This window comes from Xenopus laevis, chromosome 1S (genome assembly GCF_017654675.1).
Source record: "Xenopus laevis strain J_2021 chromosome 1S, Xenopus_laevis_v10.1, whole genome shotgun sequence".
Classification (NCBI taxonomy): Eukaryota; Metazoa; Chordata; class Amphibia; order Anura; family Pipidae; genus Xenopus; species Xenopus laevis.
In genome coordinates this window covers 145,362,758-145,382,599 of record NC_054372.1, presented here as the reverse complement: position 1 = coordinate 145,382,599, position 19,842 = coordinate 145,362,758, and the positions used below count along the sequence as shown (strand labels likewise).

General features: G+C 40.1%; 2 protein-coding genes across 7 annotated transcripts in view; both read left to right on the top strand.

The window, feature by feature from the left end:
- Positions 1–4,074: 4,074 nt before the first annotated feature.
- Positions 4,075–10,579, top strand: pus1.S (pseudouridylate synthase 1 S homeolog). The gene is made up of 6 exons (XM_018244165.2): positions 4,075–4,524; positions 5,795–6,048; positions 7,351–7,488; positions 7,569–7,671; positions 8,599–9,278; positions 10,164–10,579. Exons 2-6 carry the CDS (start codon positions 5,833–5,835, stop codon positions 10,191–10,193), a joined length of 1,167 nt encoding a protein of 388 aa, XP_018099654.1. The 5' UTR covers positions 4,075–4,524; positions 5,795–5,832; the 3' UTR covers positions 10,194–10,579.
- Positions 10,580–13,523: 2,944 nt separating this feature from the next.
- Positions 13,524–19,842, top strand: part of LOC108707142 (E1A-binding protein p400) — an 84,400-nt gene continuing 78,081 nt past the window's right edge. For 2 of the 6 annotated variants that reach the window (XM_018244161.2, XM_018244162.2), the window contains exons 1-2: positions 13,527–13,695; positions 16,131–17,471. In XM_018244161.2, the coding sequence (XP_018099650.1) occupies positions 16,167–17,471 (1,305 nt within the window). In that variant the 5' untranslated portion in view covers positions 13,527–13,695; positions 16,131–16,166. The other 4 variants (XM_018244160.2, XM_018244157.2, XM_018244159.2 and 1 more) reach the window with 4 other exon arrangements.

Below are 19,842 nucleotides of genomic sequence, written 5' to 3'. Positions count from 1 at the left end.
TGCAGGCATTTTAAAGTTTAAACCACAAGCTCTAGTCTTTGGGAGACCCCTTCATTTTCCACTAACAAGACTTCCTAAGGTCACTGAGTGTGTTTCCATTTTCTTGTCTTTAAATGTTAACTCAAATGAAAAAGCATGGCTGGTAGATGAACTATGGTCTGTTTTTCCTGACCTAATCCCAAAGGATCGTCGTGGGCGGTGTCTAAAAGCGATGTTGGGTGTGTATGTTTTTTTATGTTTAATATACTTTGTTTTTATTATTGTCTTGTGTATGGAGTTGATTTTTCTTTTATTTGTATATCTTAAAGTAAGAAAATAAAGTTATTAAAAACACTTTGATTGGTATTAATAAAAAAGGGATTAGAAAGATGGAGGGTGTATAGAAGGATAGAAGACATCAGTTAGATACTAGAATTAGCCAATAAATTGACAAATTGCTATAGGGTAGACATCATATAAACAGTGACTGCAATGACACAGGTTCTTACTTGCCACAAAGCGGTTGGCATTTCCAGGACCTAGAGCAAAAAAAAAAATTATTAAACCAGCTTAAAATATTGTATAGGTGTGGGATCTATTATTGGGAATGCTTGGGACCTGGGGTTCTCTGGATAAGGGAGGAACCTTTAGAAACAGCCTAAATACCCTGTTTTATTAACAAAACCTTGGCAGGCTGAAGAAAGCTAAAGATAGGTCTGCCCTACTCCAAGTGACCAAATACCCAAGGAAAGTCTGTCTTCTGACCCTGATATGTGCACCTTCTTTGGAACAGTGGTGTACTAGCCTCTAGGATCTGTGAAGCTGCGGGTGTGAATGCCCAGTGGCTCTGCAATAAAGCAGTTACCCCATATGTAATAAAGGCACTAACTTTGACCAGTAGCAGTAACCCATAGCAGCCAATAATATGTTTGCTTTTAAACAGGTGACCAGTAAATGCAACCTGCTGATTGCTTGTTACGGGTTACTGTACCTGGGCAAACGTTTCCACAGACAAATGGAAGTGTTATACATCTCAAGGATATGGTTGTTTGGTGAAAACAGCAGCTGAAATAGTTACCTTGTCTGTTCATAGCACCTCAGCCTTGGCACCAGAGAATACCATGATATCACACATGAAGGCATGAAGGCATACTCCCAGAAAGATGGGTGTATCAATGACAGTACGCTGCCATTAGAAGTAATAGTCTGCTATGCAGGGCATAAACTTTTGTCAAACAGCAGAAATACATTGTAAAAAAAAAATTGTAGAAAATGTCTAAAACAACTCCCCAAAATATAGTGAATGTGTAATAAATCTGTTTCAAAGGAGTATGGCACATTGCTTCAAAATCTATTTAGATGGGACATTCCCAAAGCTTGTGCAGGTCCCCAACCCTGATAGTGTAGCATAGTATAACAGGGAGTGTTCCAGCCATACAATAACTATACAGCATGGAAAACAGAATGGATAAATGTACTTTACACTGAACTTTTCACACATGATGTGACCAAAGGGGCATAATCAATATAAAGCATGTATTTACTAATATCATCCTAAAAATAGGTTCAATTATCTATAACACAAATTGAATGGAGCTTTCATTTATACCATTACTGGGAACATGGTGGACTCTTTTGCAGTTTCAACAGTTCACTGTTATCTAGTACCCCAATGCTTGCCCATTAATCCACATAATTCAATTTTTGGTTTCATGGAAGGTTGATGGGAAAAGGAGAAAGGAGGATAACGGAAATATTCAAACCAGGAGCAAACTTCTCTTCTGAGGCCTGGCTATCAGTGTGCATGCTCCATCTTCTCAGCAAGGACAGCAGTGGAAGCTCTGAAAGGATGTAATTATTGTAGGCAGGGTTGGCAGTTTTTCTGCCTAATTGGGCTATTAATATCAAGCCCAGACGGGTTTCAAACTAGCCAAGGTACAAATGTGGGCTCCTTGGCAGGTTTGCACTTTGAAAACTAACCAAAGTTTTTTTCCCCTAGTGTGCCATTCCAGTTAGGGTTGCAACCTGTCCGGTTTTGACCCAGACAGCACGGTAATTTGAAGGGCTGCCAGGTCAAAACTACCTGCCCAGGATTTCCTATGATTGACACCGCAATCGTCGTAGTCTCAGCATGCCCCCTCCGTGTCATAGCCCCACTCCCTGCCCAGTCTCCACCATGCTAACAGGTGGTAACCCTAATTCCATTGCACGTTGGGTAATATAGTTTTTATTTAGCAAATCCCTCTACAATACCCAGAATGCAATTGGAGTAGAAAGGTGTAGAAAGCAACTCCCCTTTTCATTCCTATTTGCTGCAGTTCTAGCCTATTAGTCCCAACCTGTCTGTAGTTAGGGTTGCTACCTTTATGTCTGGCTGAGACTGGGCAGGGGGGTCTGTGACGTCAGTGGGCGGACCTGTGATGTTAGTGGGCGGGGCTATGACGTGGCGATCAGCGATTTGCCGATCGCTGTGTCAATCAAGGGAATCCCGCCCGGTTTTCCTTATTTGGAAAACCGGGCAGGAAGTATAGACCCGGGCAGCCCCTCAAAATACCGGGCTGTCTGGGTCAAAACCGGACAGGTGGCAACCCTATCTGTAGTACAGCCTATGGCCCGCTGCATCTGGTACGTAATAATCCCATGTGCCATACAAACAGGGCTGCCATTAGAAATCACGGGGCCCTGTACAACAACATTTTTAGGGGCCCCCTGGGCCCTGCCCATACTAGCGCCCAAGCCCCACCCACCTAGCGATCCCGCCCACTCCACCCACGCTAAAAAAGTAACCCCCCCCACACACAAGTTATAAAAAGCTATTGATGGTCAGGGCCCCCTTATAAGTTAAAAAAAAAAAAACATTGGTGCCAGGGTCTCCCTTACAAGTAAAAAAAAATTGGGGCCCCAAAAAATATTTTTTAAAAAAACATTGGCGGCAGGGCCCCCCTTACAAGTTAAAAAAAATTGGGGCCCCAAACATTTTTTTTTAACTTGTAAGGGGGCCCTGCCACCAATGTTTTTTTTTAAAAAAAATTTTGGCCCCCCCAAAAAAAACAAAAAAAAACCATTGGTGGCAGGGGCCTATAGAATATTAAAATAATAAATTGGTGGCCAGGGGATTAAACAACAAAAAACCCACATTGGTGTTCAGTAGAATTGAACCCGTGGCTTCAGCACTTCAACTTCGCCTCCTTTCGTGACTTTGGGTCGTTTCACAGCTTCAGGACTTCAATTTCGGCTGTTTTCGTGACTTCGGGTCCTTCGGCACTTCCGCGTTTTGGCTGTTCGGGATGGTCGCACGCACTGCTTCGGAGGTCTCAAGGGGGACTGGCTCTTTTCAAAACTGCAGCACTGCCTGGCCCCCCTTCATGCTCGGGACACTTGTCCCCCCTGTCCCCCCCTGATGGCGGCCCTGCATACAAATAGAATCATAGTTAGATGCTTCTATATGCTGTTGTCAATAGGGATGCACCGACTCCACTATTTTGGATTCAGCTTGAACCCCGGAATCCTTTGAGAAAGATTCGGCCGAATACCTAACTGAATTCTAATTTGCATATGCAAATTAGTGGTGGGAAGGGGAAAACATTTTTTTATTTCCTTGTTTTGTGACAAAAATGATTTCCCTCGGATTCGGTTTGGCAGGGCAGAAGGATTCGGCTGAATCCGAATTCTGCTGAAAAAGGCAGAATCCTGGCTGAATCCCGAACCGAATCCTGGATTCAGGGCATTCCTAGTTGTCATATTGATGATTGTTCAGTGCACAAATTGGGATACTTTTTAGGCGACTTTTTTGACAGTCTTTGGCTGGTTTTGAAGTATAAATCTGACAACCCTGATTGCAGGTTGCAGTCCAACATAGCACCTGTCCAAACCACTGCAGATCTTTATTCGGCCCCTGAGTATGGGCGGGAGGTAAATCGTATCATAGCAACCAGGCAATGTGATTACAAAAAGGAGAGTTGCTGAAGAAAAAGTAAATTCAAAAGATGTAGAACAATACTACATCGTGCTGTACAAGCGAAAAACACGACTATAATACAAATTGTTAATAGGAACTATTTGTGAACATATATAGACACGCTGCTCTACTTCCAACTTCCGCCCACAGTGCGCGTTATGAGGTGAGGCGTAGTTTGTCTCACTGCGGGAACCGTAGTGTTCAGGAGTGAGAGTTGCCTTTCCCACGTGTTGAAGCCGGATGCGAAGTATGAGCTGGAGAGGTGGCTGTTTTAAAGGTGGATAGAGGCAGAGCTCTGATCAGCGAGTTGACACAAGGCTGTTCTTTTCAGGTGGAAACCAGCGAGCGGGACAGCGGCTTCATTCAGCTTTCTCTTGTGACTGGATACGGCATTGAACCGGCCTCTCGCAATCCCTGCGTGCCCCAGTGCCCTCTGAGCTGTCATGCCAGAATATGATTGACCAGCACATTAAGCTTGTTACTGGCAAAGTGTAAGCACGGGCGTGTGCATTGTTAGTGGGTATCTCGATCAATACTAACGGCACATCAACATTATCTCAGCAGAAAGTGCATTGAGGAGAATTGAGGTATGGGCTCCCTGTACACAAAAGGCCATTGGTGGTGATAATGTATATGTCCATTTAGCAGCTTGAGAGCTTTTTATATTGTACCCCTCTGTCCCTCAACCGGCTCCATAGCTTCCACCTCTTGCCTCTAATTGTATCTGTATTTTTATCTTTTACTTTGTGTGTCTTGCGTAAAAATCATTACTGATGCATAAAAATGGAGTCGTTTGCGCAACTGGCTTTACCTATGGAGCCCTGTCGGAATAATAGAACCATCTTTTCAATATGATTTCAAGTACAATATATGACCTGTTATGCAGATTGCGCCAGGCCTGGGGTTTTCTGGATAATGGATCATTCCAAAATTTGGATCTTTGTACTTTAAGTCTACTAGGGAATCACGTAAACATTAAATAGACCCAATAGGCCGGTTTTGCTTCCGGTAAGGATTAATTATATCTTAGTTGGGATCAAGTACTAGGTATTGTTTTATTTTAACAGAGAAAAGGAAATAATTCTTAGGCACACAAGGCTACTGGGGGAGATTAGTCACCCAGTGACAAATCGCCTCTTCTTCAGGCGACTAATCTGTCCTAAATGCCTTCCCGCCAGCTCATGAAGGGACTTAGGAAAACGTATCAATTTATATTGTAGCCAGCGGTAAGGCATTTAGGGGAGGTTAGTCGCCCATAGAAGAGCACATATGTCGCTCGCCCACTAATCTCCCTTCAGGGCACACGCTCAGATTCGGAGAGATTAGTCGCCCGGTGACAAATTTCCTCTTCTTCAGGGCGACTAATCTCCCCGAACTGCCTCCCGCCGACTAGAATGAAAATCGCCGGCGGGATGGCACTTGGAGCGCAAACGTGAGGCGACTTTGTAAGTGCCATCCCGCCGGCGATTTACATTCTAGGCGGTGGGAAGCAGTTCGGGGAGATTATTCGCCCCGAACAAGAGGAGATTTGTCACCGGGCGACTAATCTTCCCAAATCTGAGCGTGTGCCCTGACCCTTAAAATGTCAGTTATTTGGATAAAATGGAGTCTATCGGACCTTCTAAAATTGGAGCTTTCTGGATATCGGGTTTCTGTATAACGGATCTCAAACCGGGCTTGTTCTTACCATACTTTTTTTTGTCTATTGTTTTAATTAGGATATATGTATGTTTGTCTTGCACTAAAGAAAATGCAAAATTAGCACAAGGGGGGGGGGGTTAGGGGTCGCATGGACAATATACCCTGTTGAACTACTATGCATTGCTGCTTTTATAACATGCTTTTCTTTTTCTTCAGGTATAAACTGTGTACTACTAAACGCCTAATCAGTTCTAATGGCTGATCTTGAGAAAGAGACTTTGTTAGAAACTGTAACTCCAGGGGAAGTCCGGAAAGCAAGTGTTCTTCAGGAGGAGTCAGGGGCACAGGAAGAAAATGGACACCAAGCTAAGAAATTTAAGGGTGACCAAGAGGAGCTGTGTAAGAAGCATCCTAAACGAAAAGTAGTTCTCTTAATGGCCTACTCTGGGAAAGGCTACCATGGCATGCAGGTAGAAAAACAAAAACAGATTGTTCAGTTTAGTTGTTCTATTATATTGGGGTTATTTTATTATTTTCCAGGGTTAAAAGATTATCTTTACAGTAACATTTGTAAAACACATGGCTGTACTATATGTATTACGCATGGCTTAGTCCTTATATTGTCACTTCTTCTTTGTACTGTGTGCAGAAATATTTTTTAATTTATCATTTGTTTAGAAGCATTTTAATCCTTGTGTAATAAAAAGCACAAATTTGCAGTAACCCATTGCAAACTTAAGATGTTTTCTTTTAAATCCACAACTGTTAAATTCTTCCTGCTAATTGGTTGATATAGATAAGACCAGCAGCAAGCTTTGAACCTTAGGTAGCGTTGTCATTGATCATAAACCCACTGCTAGACCGTAAGGTGCTTAAAGGGTTGTTCATCTTTGAGTTACTTTTTAGTATAATGTAGAGCTTATAGTCTGTAATTTTGCAACTGGTTTTCAGTTTTTATTATTTTTTTTTTTATTATATCATAAAGATATGATTAAACATTTTTTTTCTTGATACAAACATGTTAACCATGCGGTATATCAGTGCATTGCAAACTGCTGACTGATTCGGGAATTATAGAGTTAAGGGGGCTATACACTAGCCAATAAAAGCTACTGACTTGGACCATTTCAGAGAATTTGGTAATTTATTGTATGGGCTGCTAGATAATTTGTTGGGTGGATTATGGATGGGTGAGACCCATAAAGGCACATTGATCTGGTTCTCTCCCAACTGGTTTCTCTAGGCCCCCATTATCATCAACCTTATTTGGTGCAGTGTATTGGTGGGCATATTGGTTAAAGATCCAGTTTGTTTGGTGACCTTGCCTTTTATAAGGTATGCCCAGCTTCAGACATCTGTGAATTCTGTTCGCTACAAACAGCATTCTTTTTGCGGCAAAAAAAAAATGAGTTGAGGGACTCTCAAAAAAAATAATTCGCAACCGTAAAGAAGAAAATGCTTCGCTGTGTGCAGACATCTTTCATGTCCCATTAAGTCTTGTCATATTTAGCGCTGACTAAAATATCCATCACTCACTCACTGTATGTGATAATGCTGTTTAAAAAATATTGCCCAATATAGATTTACATGTTTAAAAATATTGTGACACACATACACACACAGGCACGCGCGCCTTGATTTCTTTTTTGGTACAGAATTCATGCAGAGTAGAACATTACTTTTTAGGCTAGAAAATTAGCCCTTTTAAACTCCCCCCTATTACTTGAACAACATATTTCCTGATGTCTATATAATGACTGTATTTTCTGCAGAGAAATGTGGGTTCCTCACAGTTTAAGACCATAGAGGATGAACTTGTTCAAGCATTGGTTTCCTCTGGATGTATCCCTGACAATCATGCTGACGAAATGAAGAAGATGTCTTTTCAGCGTTGTGCTCGCACAGATAAGGTGAGTATTGAAATCATACAGTTTGTCCTGTAATTGCATATTAGGATTTTTTGTCTCAATATAGTTTTGCCTTTTTCCAGGGGGTTTCTGCTGCTGGACAAGTTGTATCTCTAAAGATTTGGTTGATAGACAATGTAGTTGAAAAGATAAATGAAAACCTGCCCTCTAATATCAGGATACTTGGTAAGTAACATTTTACTGTATAGGCCTGATTTTTTTTTTTTTTTTTTTTTTTTTTTTTTAAACCTCTCTTACACAATAGTTAATAGATATCTATATTCTGTATGTTGCTCAAGCAGACTTGTCTTGGACTTTTATTTGGAGACCAGTGTAATCCACAAAATGCCATCTCTTCTGTCAATATGGTTCCTCACCGTCAAGTATGTGGGGAACCATATTGTGGTGTTAACGCTCTAAGATATTTGTGTCCACATTTTTATCAGGTAGTTACCAGTACAGGCCCTAGCATTTCAATTTCCCTACAATGACCCTGTTAGTTTGGGTTTAATATATGATTTCATAGGTATTTCTTGATACTATGCAAATTTCTTCTGGAAATGCTTGAGAGTAAAGTGGTTCTTTAATCCTATACACCATACTTGTTTTTTCAGATTGCTGAGATTGCTTGATTTATCACCTACCAAACATTTTTTTTTTTTTTAAGTTTAGTTGTTTTCAGACAGTTAACTATAAATAAAAACTTTTTTCAGTTACTTTGTATTTGTGACACTTTTTCTAATATTAAAGTGTAAAGATTAATTTTTCACCTTGTGTCTTTCTAAAGTAGTTCTGGGGGTGTCACCAACTCGAAACAACTGTAAACTGTTTTATATTGATACATAAGTTAAGACATTTCTTATCTTTTGCTCTGCTGAGTAGAATCCCCAAGTTTTGAAAAAAAGTATTTTATTTTTGGTGAGCAATCTGAAAACAACTGTAGTAAAAATATATCTGGAAGGTGAACAACCTCTTTAAAAGTTTGGTGAGTCAATCCATAGTTTGTTTCAGTGGATAAATGAATAAAATATATATAGCACTATGAAAGTTTTTGACTTCTTTCATTTATAATTTGATCGATTCTGTAGTCTATAACTAATTTTCTCTTTTAAGGATTGAAGAGAGTGACAGGGAAGTTTAACTCAAAGAACACCTGTGATGCTCGCACCTACTCTTACACTTTGCCGACCTTCGCTTTCTCACATAAAGACAAAGAGACACAAGATGAAAACTTTCGACTGAGCCAGGAAACGCTAAACAGAGTAAATGAGCTTCTTGCTCTTTACAAAGGCACTCACAACTTTCACAACTTTACCTCTCAGAAAGGACCAAAAGATCCTAGTGCAAAGCGTTATATAATGGAAATGCTATGTGAGCCTCCCTTCCAGCAGGGAGGGCTGGAGTTAGCAGTGATCAAGGTGAAAGGTCAAAGCTTTATGATGCACCAGATCCGTAAGATGATTGGATTGGTCATTGCTGTGGTGAAGGGCTTTGCTCCCAAATCTATCATAGAACGAAGCTGGGGAGAAGAAAAAGTGGACATTCCTAAAGCTCCTGGCTTAGGTCTGGTACTTGAAAGGGTTCACTTTGAAAAATACAACAAGCGCTTTGGGAATGATGGACTTCATGATTCTCTCAATTGGGTAGAAGAGGAAGAAAAAATTGAGGCCTTTAAGAAGGAGCACATTTACCCCACTATTATTCAGACAGAAATTGAAGAGAAGTCTATGATTACTTGGCTTGCCACTCTGCCCATCCATGATTATGATGCCACATCTTTACAACAAAACCAGGTAATAAAGTAATAGCCTAGGCCTGAAGTAAGAAGCATTATATATAAATTCAAGAACATGTATACCTGCTAGGAAACCATAATACAGGTCCCAAGTTCACTTAAAAAATACAATAGAGACCTATTTTATGTTTCACAGGGGACAGTGACAAAATAGCATAAATTCCAGAGTAAAAAAGATGCCATTTTTTTCTGGACCATGTAAAAGAAAAAAAATGGGGGGGAAGTAAAATCAGAGTTCTACTGTATTACTCTTTTGTCGCTGGCAGGTCATACAGGAAGTAGAGATAAAAATCTATGGACAAATTGTCAAATCTTTTCCTGGTACAGGTGTGGGATCCTTTCTTCCGAAATCCATTATCCAGAAAGCTTCGGATTACGGAAAGGCCATCTCCCATAGACTCCATTATAATCAAATAATCCAAATTTTTACAAATTATTTTTTTCTCTGTCATAATAAAATAGTACCTTGGACTTGATTCTAACTAAGATGTAATTAATCCATATTGGAAGCAAAATCAGCTTATGCGGCTTTTTTAAAGGAAAACCATACCTCTGAAATTAAAACTAAAACATTTTATATCAAATTAAGTGGAATATTAAAGAATCTTATCAAAATGACGATCCAAATTACAGAAAGATCAGTTATCCGGAAAACCCCAGGTTCCCAACATTCTGGATAACTGGTCCCATACCTGTATACAATTTGCATCAGTAATAAAGATTCATAATTTAAGTTGAAACCCATTAAACAGTATACTATTCAGCTGTGAACTTTGTGAGTTCATAAATTGACACTGTAGGGAGCATGTTTTTGTTTATTAGGAAAGTATCAAATTGGGTTTCTTTCGGGAGTCTTTCTTATATATAACTATTTTGTTTACAGGCAGAAGAGGAAGAGGAGGAATCAGATTGATCTCGGTTGTTTTTTTAAGAAGCCGGAGATGCTTAAGAAGGCAAAGCTGCTGTTACTTTTACCAAACTTATTTTGTCTGCTTAAAATGCATTAATAATACTGTGATTTGTCTGCACAGAATTTCCACACTGATGAGAGGATGACTATTTTGTACATTGATTTTGTCATTCCAAGAAAACCTTTTTTTTTTTTTTTTTTTTTTATACCTCTTAAAAAATGACTTGTGGACATACAGAAGGAATATTTGTCAATATTTTGTATTATATTGTAGTGGCCTGCAAGTAAAAAAAAAACCCCAAAAAACAAATTAACAATACAACTTTTTGTAAACAAAGCGTAGCCAACAATGTAAAATATTATGTAATAAAGACAAAATTCCACTGTAACAAAATATGGTAACAGAAAAAGTAATTGTAAAGTAATTCAAAGTGTATTTGAGGATAAATATTTGGGATAAAACCAAATCTAGTAATTGTATAGGATTTCTGATTGACATTGATCAAAGGTGCCAGAGGCAGTAGGCAATTTCATGTCATTGCTTTTTCTTTTTGTATGAATTTGTTTTGTGATCAGATCAGCACTTACACTGTTTTGAAAGCACAGCCAAAGGTAAGTTCAGCTAGTTATCTATGTTCCTTGGAAATGGAAAACTTAAAAGCAAATCATAACTTCCTTTCTGGGGTTCCTTTTGCTTACACAAGGTCGGGCTTTTTGTCATTATGCTGTCCTTACAAGATATTAGGGTTGCCACTTTTCGGTATATTGTTGGCCTGTAAAATACCATTCAACTTTTGGGTAAATTTATAATACACTTTTTTTTCACATCAATTCCTGCTCAATCTTACCTTCTCTGTCCATCATCCAAAATCTGCCCCACAACCCACCTCATCGCTCTGCCTCTCCTACATCCTGATGCCTTTTGGTATATCCATAGCCAGTGTTCTAATTAACAGGAGGCAATCCTAATAGAAAGGTTGTGTTGAGGTGTAACCATTCACTGATGTGGTTTCACAAATGCTGATGCGAAACACTGAGAGACACTGATGTACAACTGTTTTTAAAGCAGGTCTTTTGGGATCTGTTCATTCCCTGGATTGGCAATGTTATGCATTTCACTCTCCTCAATGTAAATGTGTTGCCATCTTTTTATTTAGTTATTTTAGAACCACAAGGGTGCAATAATTTGCAATGTTTTATAAAAATAAAAAAAAACATTGGTAGTGCAAGAGCTGCCATACCAAAAACCTCCATCTTGGCATTTTATGTGTACTTAAAATGCCAGGGCCTGTTTTAAATCCAAGTCTGAACCTGAACATGTACAACACCAGAAGAAGCACTGAATGAGGCTTTGTAAAATGAATATTACAAATTTTTCTGCCAGTCTCTTCTTTTTTTGTGTGGGTGACTTGAAACCAGGGCTTGTTTAAACAGAGGGAGGGGTAACCAGGGCTGCCTTAACATTTTCCAAGGGCCCCAGCATTGAGATGCCTCAAGTAAAAGTTATCTGGGGGGAAAGGTCTGGACAGTAATCTCGCTTCAGACCTGCTTTCAGTTATTTCTCTCTGCTTTGTCCAGAGTTGGACCCCACCCCTCTTTAAACATGGCTGCCCTCCTGAGACTGGGGACCAGAGTATTGCCATCCATCCAAACTTGCGTGTTGCAGCTCCGCTGCACTTAGGCGTTATGGAAGGCCAGGGTTGCCAGGTCTAATTTTCAAAACCAGCCAAAGTCGGCTACAAAACCAACCAAAAATAGTGCAATATGTGCAGTGAAAAAAGTCTAAAAACTAAAGGAATATATGTCAAAATACGCCTTTTTCAAATTTTCACTGTTTTTCATGAAGCAAAATTGGACAGATTCACCCGACACCAGGGGGTGTAACTACAGAGTGGGGCCTAGGAGGCAGGGTCGGACTGGCCAGGTGGGACACTTTGAAAAAACCCGGTGGGCCCTAGCCCTCATGGGCCCCCGCCGTGCCAGACCCCCTCTCTTAATTTTCTGGCCCTTCAAAAAAAAAAAATTACAGCACCGTTCGCGCATGTGCGCCGCACGGCTCAGTTTGTGCATGTTTTGCAATGGTGGGGCCAGGGGGGCACTGGACAGTAGTCCCGGTGGGCCCCGGACCCCCAGTCTGACCCTGCCAGGAGGTATAGGTAGGGTTGCCACCTGGCCGGTAAAAATTATGGCTGATCCCAATGTTATTACTAAGGGAAAAAAGATAAATATATAGGAAGGCCAGTATTTTTTTTCTAGAATGGTGACAACCTAGGTATAGTGGCCCCATAAGGCCACAATTTCAATAAATATTGGTAAAACAGCTCAACCTCTAGACATTTTAGAGGCCAGCAGATTTTTGCCCCAAAATTGTTTGAAATTGAGGAAAGTCAATTGTAAGTCTGGGAATGAATTACATACATTTTTAAAAAGTGTTTCTTTGTAACGAAAAAAAAACACCAACAGATCCATTGTGCGGCTCTCAATTTCTCCTCCCTGCCTTGTAAAGGAGATATCAGGGAGGAGAAATTGAGCACTGCACGATGGATCGTCGACGTTTCTGAAGAGGAGCGCATGCAGAGAATCGGTAAGTAATTTCTTAATAAAAGCTTTGCAATTTAAAACTGTCTTGGTGTTTTTTTTTTTCATTACAAAGAAACTAATTTAAAACAAAAAAAAATTGTTACTGGTCCTTTAAGAGTGACAGGATACTTGGGGTACAGATCCCAAAATCTGGTAACTCCCAACTTCTACACAAGTCAGTCCCATTGCATGCTGGGTATTGTAGTCTTACATTAAAAAAAATTGTTACTGGTCCTTTAAGAGTGACAGGATACTTGGGGTACAGATCCCAAAATCTGGTAACTCCCAACTTCTACACAAGTCAGTCCCATTGCATCCTGGGTATTGTAGTCTTACATTAAAAAAAAATTGTTACTGGTCCTTTAAGAGTGACAGAATACTTGGGGTACAGATCCCAAAATCTGGTAATTCCCAACTTCTACACAAGTCAGTCCCATTGCATGCTGGGTATTGTAGCCTTACATTAAACTTGTTAAACAAAAATTACATTACCCAACATGCATTGGGAGACACTGGCTTGGCACATTAGGGTAAGAAAAAACTTTGGCTGGTTTCTAAAGTACAAACTAGCCCAAATCCGTATCTTTGCTAGTTTGTACTTTCAAAACCCACCTGGGCTTTAAATTAGTAGTTGCAACAATAGTTGTGAGTCCCTCCACAAACAATCAAGATTATCAAGGAAAAATTGCAAAAATATTTATTAGGACATAGTAGAAAACAGCCGTTCATTGCGACCATTGTCCAGAAGTGAAAATATCTGGCCAGCGACCCTTACTGGCAGAAGAGAAAATTACTCGCTGTGCAATTCCGCCTTTCGATTAGCATTGACTCCCCTCGGCCACCGTAAGCGGGGGATAGCTTGAGCCAGTCAATGTCTATTGTGAATAGAGAGGGTGGCGGAAGCTGCGGCGTACTATTTCCTGGGGTAAGTGTGCTTTTTGCCTCGTTTTGGGGTGGCCAAATCTGTTTGGGGGCGGTCTGGGAAGGGGGGAATTAAAGAGGGAGTTTGTGGGAAACTTAGAAGGTACGAAGTAATACGTCCCTTGTCTCTTGGCCCCTCGTAAAGTATATCCGCTTCCCGTATGAAGTGCAGGCTGAGAGCAACCAAAGCCTACTGGGCCGGCGCCTGCTTCTAGCTTCTTGCTTGGCCATTCTGCTTGCGAAGTGTTGCTGGGCAGGGGGTGTGAATCTACTCAGTCTTCTACTCGAGCTGCTTCTAATAAGAGCGAGCGGGGAGCTGTACCTGCCCTGGAAATGACTGCTTCCCGGGCAGGGACCCCGAACTGGGCGCGGAAGTGTTTGTGTGCGACCAATGCGACAAAATAGCTGCCAGGTATCTCGTAGAAGAGCGACTGGTTGAAGGGGGACGTTTCTGTAATTGCCATATTGTATAATAATAATAATATAATGTTGCATCATTTGCTGCTGCCTGCATCTCTCTCATTCCCTAGGAGGTATGAAATAAAGCTGCAGCTACTGTTTATATAAGTCTTCCGACTCTTCCAAGTTTTCAAATGGGGGTCACTGACCCCATCTAAATGCTCTGTAAAGCCACACATTTATTGTTACTGCTGCTTTTTATTGCTCCTCTTTCTATTCAGGGCCTCTCCTATTCATATTCCAGTCTCTTATTCAAATCAATGCATGGTTGCTAGGGGAGTTTGGGCCCTAGCTACCAGATTGTTGACATTGCAAACTGGAGAGCTGCTGAATAAAAAGCTAAATAACTCTAAAACCACAAATAATAAAAAATGAAAACCAAATTGAAACTGACTCAGAATATCACTCTCGACATCATACCAAAAGTTAACTCAAAGGCGAACAACCCCTTTAAACAATATAATAAACTCCACTGTTGCATAACCCCGTTATTCAGAAGATATCTTTCTCTTTTATAGATATATAGATATACCAGTCTGTTTCCTTAGGGCTATGTCACATAGAGCAATTTGTCCTCCTCTGCCATTCAGCAGAAAACACTGCTAAACAAAATGCCATTCTCCATGTCACCACTCTAATTCTATAGATCAGAAACTGCCCCCTTGTCCATACAGATTGGTGACAGTTGGACCTCTGCACCAAGACACTTTGATGTTGAATTCCAACTGTCACAGTCCTGTATGTGTCTCATTGGGCACCTTTAATGGGGTTGTTCACCTTTGAGTTAACCTATGATATAGAGTGTGATATTCGGAGATAATTTGCAATTTCTTTTCATTTTTTATTATTGAAGGTTTTTGAGTTATTTTGTTTTTTATTCATCAGCTCTTCAATTTGCATTTTAAGCAATCTTGTAACTAGGGCCCAAATTCCCCTAGCAACCATGCATTGATTTGAATAAGAGACTGGAATATGAATAGGAGAGAGTCTGAATAGAAGGATCATTAATAAAAAGTAGCAATAACAATACATTTGTAGACTTACAGAGCATTTGTTTTTTTAGAAAGCTGGAAAGAATCAGAAGAAAAAGACAAATAACTGTAAAACTATAAAAAAAAAAATAATGAAAACCAATTGAAAAATTGCTTATAATTAATTAGCCGTTGTATAACATAATAAAAGTTACCTTAACGGTGAACCACCCCTTTAATGCACTTGTTTTAAGAGAGATGATGGAAGCTACCAGATGTCAGTGGTGGACAAAACACCCTGTGTGCCATGGCCCTAAAATCATGCTTATGATGGGAAAAAAATGACACTAGATAGAAAATGGCCCTTTTTTTAAGTTTGATGGCAAATCTTGCTATTTTGCTTGTGCCAAGAAACAAACAGATGGAGGTTTGATATTCTTGGAAGGGTGCATCACACGATCATTATTTTTATTCATGTACTTCTTGCCTTTAATATGGTTGCATGGACAGGTGTTACATGACAGTAGAATCTTGCCAAATTATACTGAGCTGTTCTTAAGCATATATAATGCCACAAGTAAATTTTCATTAATCACCTAATGGACTTGTCATAGGGGAATGCGTCATTCAGTAAATATAATTTGATATAGGAAATACTGAAGTATAGTGGGTTTTTCTTTAAGCTGCTTTTTTACATATTTAAATAATTGAGCATCAAGTATAACTCTTCTGTGAGGTCCCTCAGAAACATTTGCTCAGTTTGAAACTCCTTCTGTACACACACACACACACACTCCAAACTCAGCCTTAATAGGCTTTACTAGCAACTTGATTGTTCCGTTACCTTTGTCTTTTCTCTGTTCCAATGTTCAATCGACATCCTAAGCAAAAGGGGCCAAAGTTGCTTTTCATACTCATGATTATCTAATGCAAATGTTAGACCTTTTAAATGACATTGAAGGGGGTCAGGTCAGATTTTAATTTTACTTATCTATCTTTCATTTTGCAGGTTGACGTAACAAACTTTTGGTAGTTGGGGATTATAATGCTCCATGGCAACAATCCCCAGGATACACAGCCAACTCCAAAGACAAACTCAGGAAATGATGGAGACCAGCAAAGGACTCAAAAAACTACTCCACCATCTCCTGCACAGTCGTTTACACCAACAGTCAGCTCACCTGCACCACAGTCGCCGAGTTACCAAATCCAGCATCTCATAATGAGTAGGAATTCGATGCCTGGTCAGAATGTAAATATCACTCTACAGAATGTAGGTCCTGTGGTGGCAGGTAGCCAGCAGATAACACTTACTTCATTGCCAATAACAAGTCCGGCTTCACCAGGCTTCCAGTTCAACACACAGCCCAGAAGGTTTGAGCATGGTTCTCCATCTTACATCCAGGTTACCTCACCAGTGTCTCAACAGGTTCAGACTCAGAACTCTACACAGCCCAATACTGTACCTATACAAGCACTACAGGGTGTCCGAACAGGAACTTCATCAGGCAGTTTGGGTATGTGTAGTCAGAGCCCCACTCGTGGTTTTGTGGATGCTGGTTTACTGGTGAGGCAGCTTAGCCTTGGCCCTTCTAATACTGGAACTTTTGTTATTCAGGAGGGTTCTGGAATAACACAGATTGCACAAAGTGCACAGGTGCATCTTTCTCCAGGAACTTCTACAGTCCCAGCACACAATCTGCTTCACTCCAATTCACAGGCTGTTGGCTCTGTACATCAGTTTGGTTCACAGAATTCTGTGGCAGGCTCAGTACAATCTCCATTGACTCCAACCCACTTATCTGCCAACTTTTCGCAGCAGCTAAGCAGTATTATCCAGGGTCAGCTTATGCAACAGCAGCAGCAGGTACTCCATGGACAGCAGGTTAGCAGAACATTTAGCTTTGATGGGACTTCTGGTGGGATGATAGCTGGTGTTGCTGGTACATCAGCTTTTGGAATAACGCCTGCAGCTGCTCCAACAAGTCCATCAAGAACGACCGGTCCTCAGGCACTTTCTAGTCTTCCCTTAACTACAATCATGGGCACCACATTGAAAAAGCAAACAAAAAAGCTTGAGGAGATACCACCTGCTACTCAAGAATATGCTTTACTAAGGAAGCTTTGTTTAGATCATCATCACCAACAAATGCAAGCCCTAAAGGATACCTATACTGAATATTTGATAGAACTTTTCTTCCTGCAACATTGTCAAGGCAACATGATGGATTTTTTGCCCTTTAAGAAAAAACGCAACATCTATCAGAACTTTCTTAGACAAAATGACTTGGATTTAGAAGTAGATGAGGAGGAAGCAGAGAAGAATTCCACTCAGGCTATATATATTCAGGTGAGGCAACAGTATTTGGGTTCTGTGCATAGATTGTTAGGGGCAAATTCACTAAGAATCGTAGTTGCGCCAGGCGCAAATTCGCCACACTTCGCCAGGCATAGTTTCGCCAGCGCTCCGCAAATTCACTAAAATCCGAAGTTGCGCACAGGGGTAGCGTAAGTTTGCGAAGTTGCGCTAGCGTTAATTCGCCAAGCGAAGTTTCGCTAGCGATGGTTAATTTGCATACGGCGCCAAATTCAAATTTCAATGGAGGAATACGTATCAGCACTACAAATGCCTAGAAAACCTTCAAAACATCAAATAAAATTTTTATGTAGCCCTACACATGTGCCCACTGTATAGTTAAGTTGCCATGAGTTAGGAAATGTAGGGGGGAAGGAGGGGAGCCCCAAAATTTTTTTCGATCTTTTTCAGCCTATAATATAGAAAACACGCCAGCGTTTTTTGGGACTTAGAAAAAATTTTCACTTTTTTTGAAGCAATCCCTATCTACTCTATTGCGCTTCGCCTGGTCTGAGGTGGCGAAGGAAGTCTAGCGTAAAAGGTGGCGTTCAGAACAATGCGCGCGTTAGTGAATTTGCGTAGTTTCGTTCGTTGCGCAAATTCGCCAGGCGTAAGGGTGCGAAGTTACACTAGCGAAATTACGCCAGCGTCCGTTAGTGAATTTGCGAAGTAATGAAAATGCCCGACGCTAGCGAATTGGCGGTAGCGTTTGGCACTTAGTGAATTTGCCCCCTAGTGTTTAAAAATAGTCACTCTTAATTGTTTTCATTTTATATACACAACGGATTGTTGTTAAGGCAGTAGTATGTCATAGGAAGTATTTCTGTAATTTTTTGTGGCGTTTGTTCATTTAAATAAATATCACATAACTGCCATTCCTAGAGATATACAGTACAACCCCCCATTTTACGTTTTTCAGGGAACCAGAAAAAATGTACCAACAGGGAAATGTTTTATGCATAATATATAGGTGGGACCAAAAAACAACAATGTAAAATGAGGGGAAACTTAAAATCAGGGAATGTAAAATTCAGGTTTCACTGTATTTTTATGGAACATCAGGTCTTATGATGTTCATTGCTTAAATGTATATATGTTTTTTTTGCGTATTTAAATAATGTGTAATTTATACACCAGTGGGCACACACAAGCCAAATAGAGACACAACCTCAGTGCTATTTACAAGAGAATCATTCAATTGACAACATTTGCTTTCTGGTTGCTGAAATCATAAGGTGCCTAGATTATTTGTAAATTTGATGCAGTTCACCTGTTCCATGCATCCTCAGAATGGGTCTGGTAGTTGTCTACATCAGTGATCCCCAACCAGTAGCTGGTGAGCAACATGTTGATCTCCAACCCCTTGGATGTTGCTCTCAGTGGCCTCAAGCCAGGTGCTTATTTTTGAATTCCTGGCTTGGAAGCAAGTATAGTGCCAAGTAGAGCCTCCTGTAGGCTGCCAGTCCACATAGGGGCTATCAAATAGCCAATCACAGCCTTTATTTGGCACAACTAGGGACTTTTTCATGCTTGTGTTGCTCCCCAAATCTTTTTACATTTGAATGTGACTCACATGTAAAAAAGTTTGGGGACCCCTAGTCTACATGATGCTGAAACTTGACAAACACTCTATGAGTGCCCATTTAGAGATTTATGGGCAGATTGATCAAGAGTCGAATTGAAACTGCCAATTTGAATTTTCAAGTTTTTTTATTTTCGAGTAGTTTGCAGCCTTCCTGACATTTGAGTTTTTTCTGAGAAAAAACTCGAATCTAGTTTTCGGGTCGATCCTATTCACCCGAGTTTTGAAAATTAAATTTTATTTAATAAATTTAGATTTGTCGAATTTGAGTTAATGGGAGTTTGTGGCAGTTTTAAAAAACTCCAATGAATTTGAAATTCAACCCTTGATAAATCTGCCCCTTAGGGTACTTGGGTTCCAGTTACTTTTTTTACAGGGGTTTTTAACCTGTGAGTTGGAAATGAGTCCTAAGCTGTTTTGGGTGAGTCACTAGGATCCCCCTGAGTCACAGTATTTTTTTTTTATAATAGATATTGATTCAATTATTATTAAATTAATTATTAATTAATTAGTATTATTGCATAAGTAATTTGAACTGATTTTAGGTCTAAGTTCTCCAAAGAAAAAGGTTATTAGTTTAAGTTCAGTGAGTTCTAAGCTTACCGTTATTACACACTAAAGGTGCATTTGCTAAAGGAGCATCCAGGAGATTAAATAAGCATTTACCTTAAATCTTAGCTCATGAAAGAATGGCAGCGCGCTCAACTTAGTATTTGTTGAAGATTACTTTACCTTTTAAGGCGGTGCGTGGGACAAAATAGAATAATGTGTTGAAACAATGAA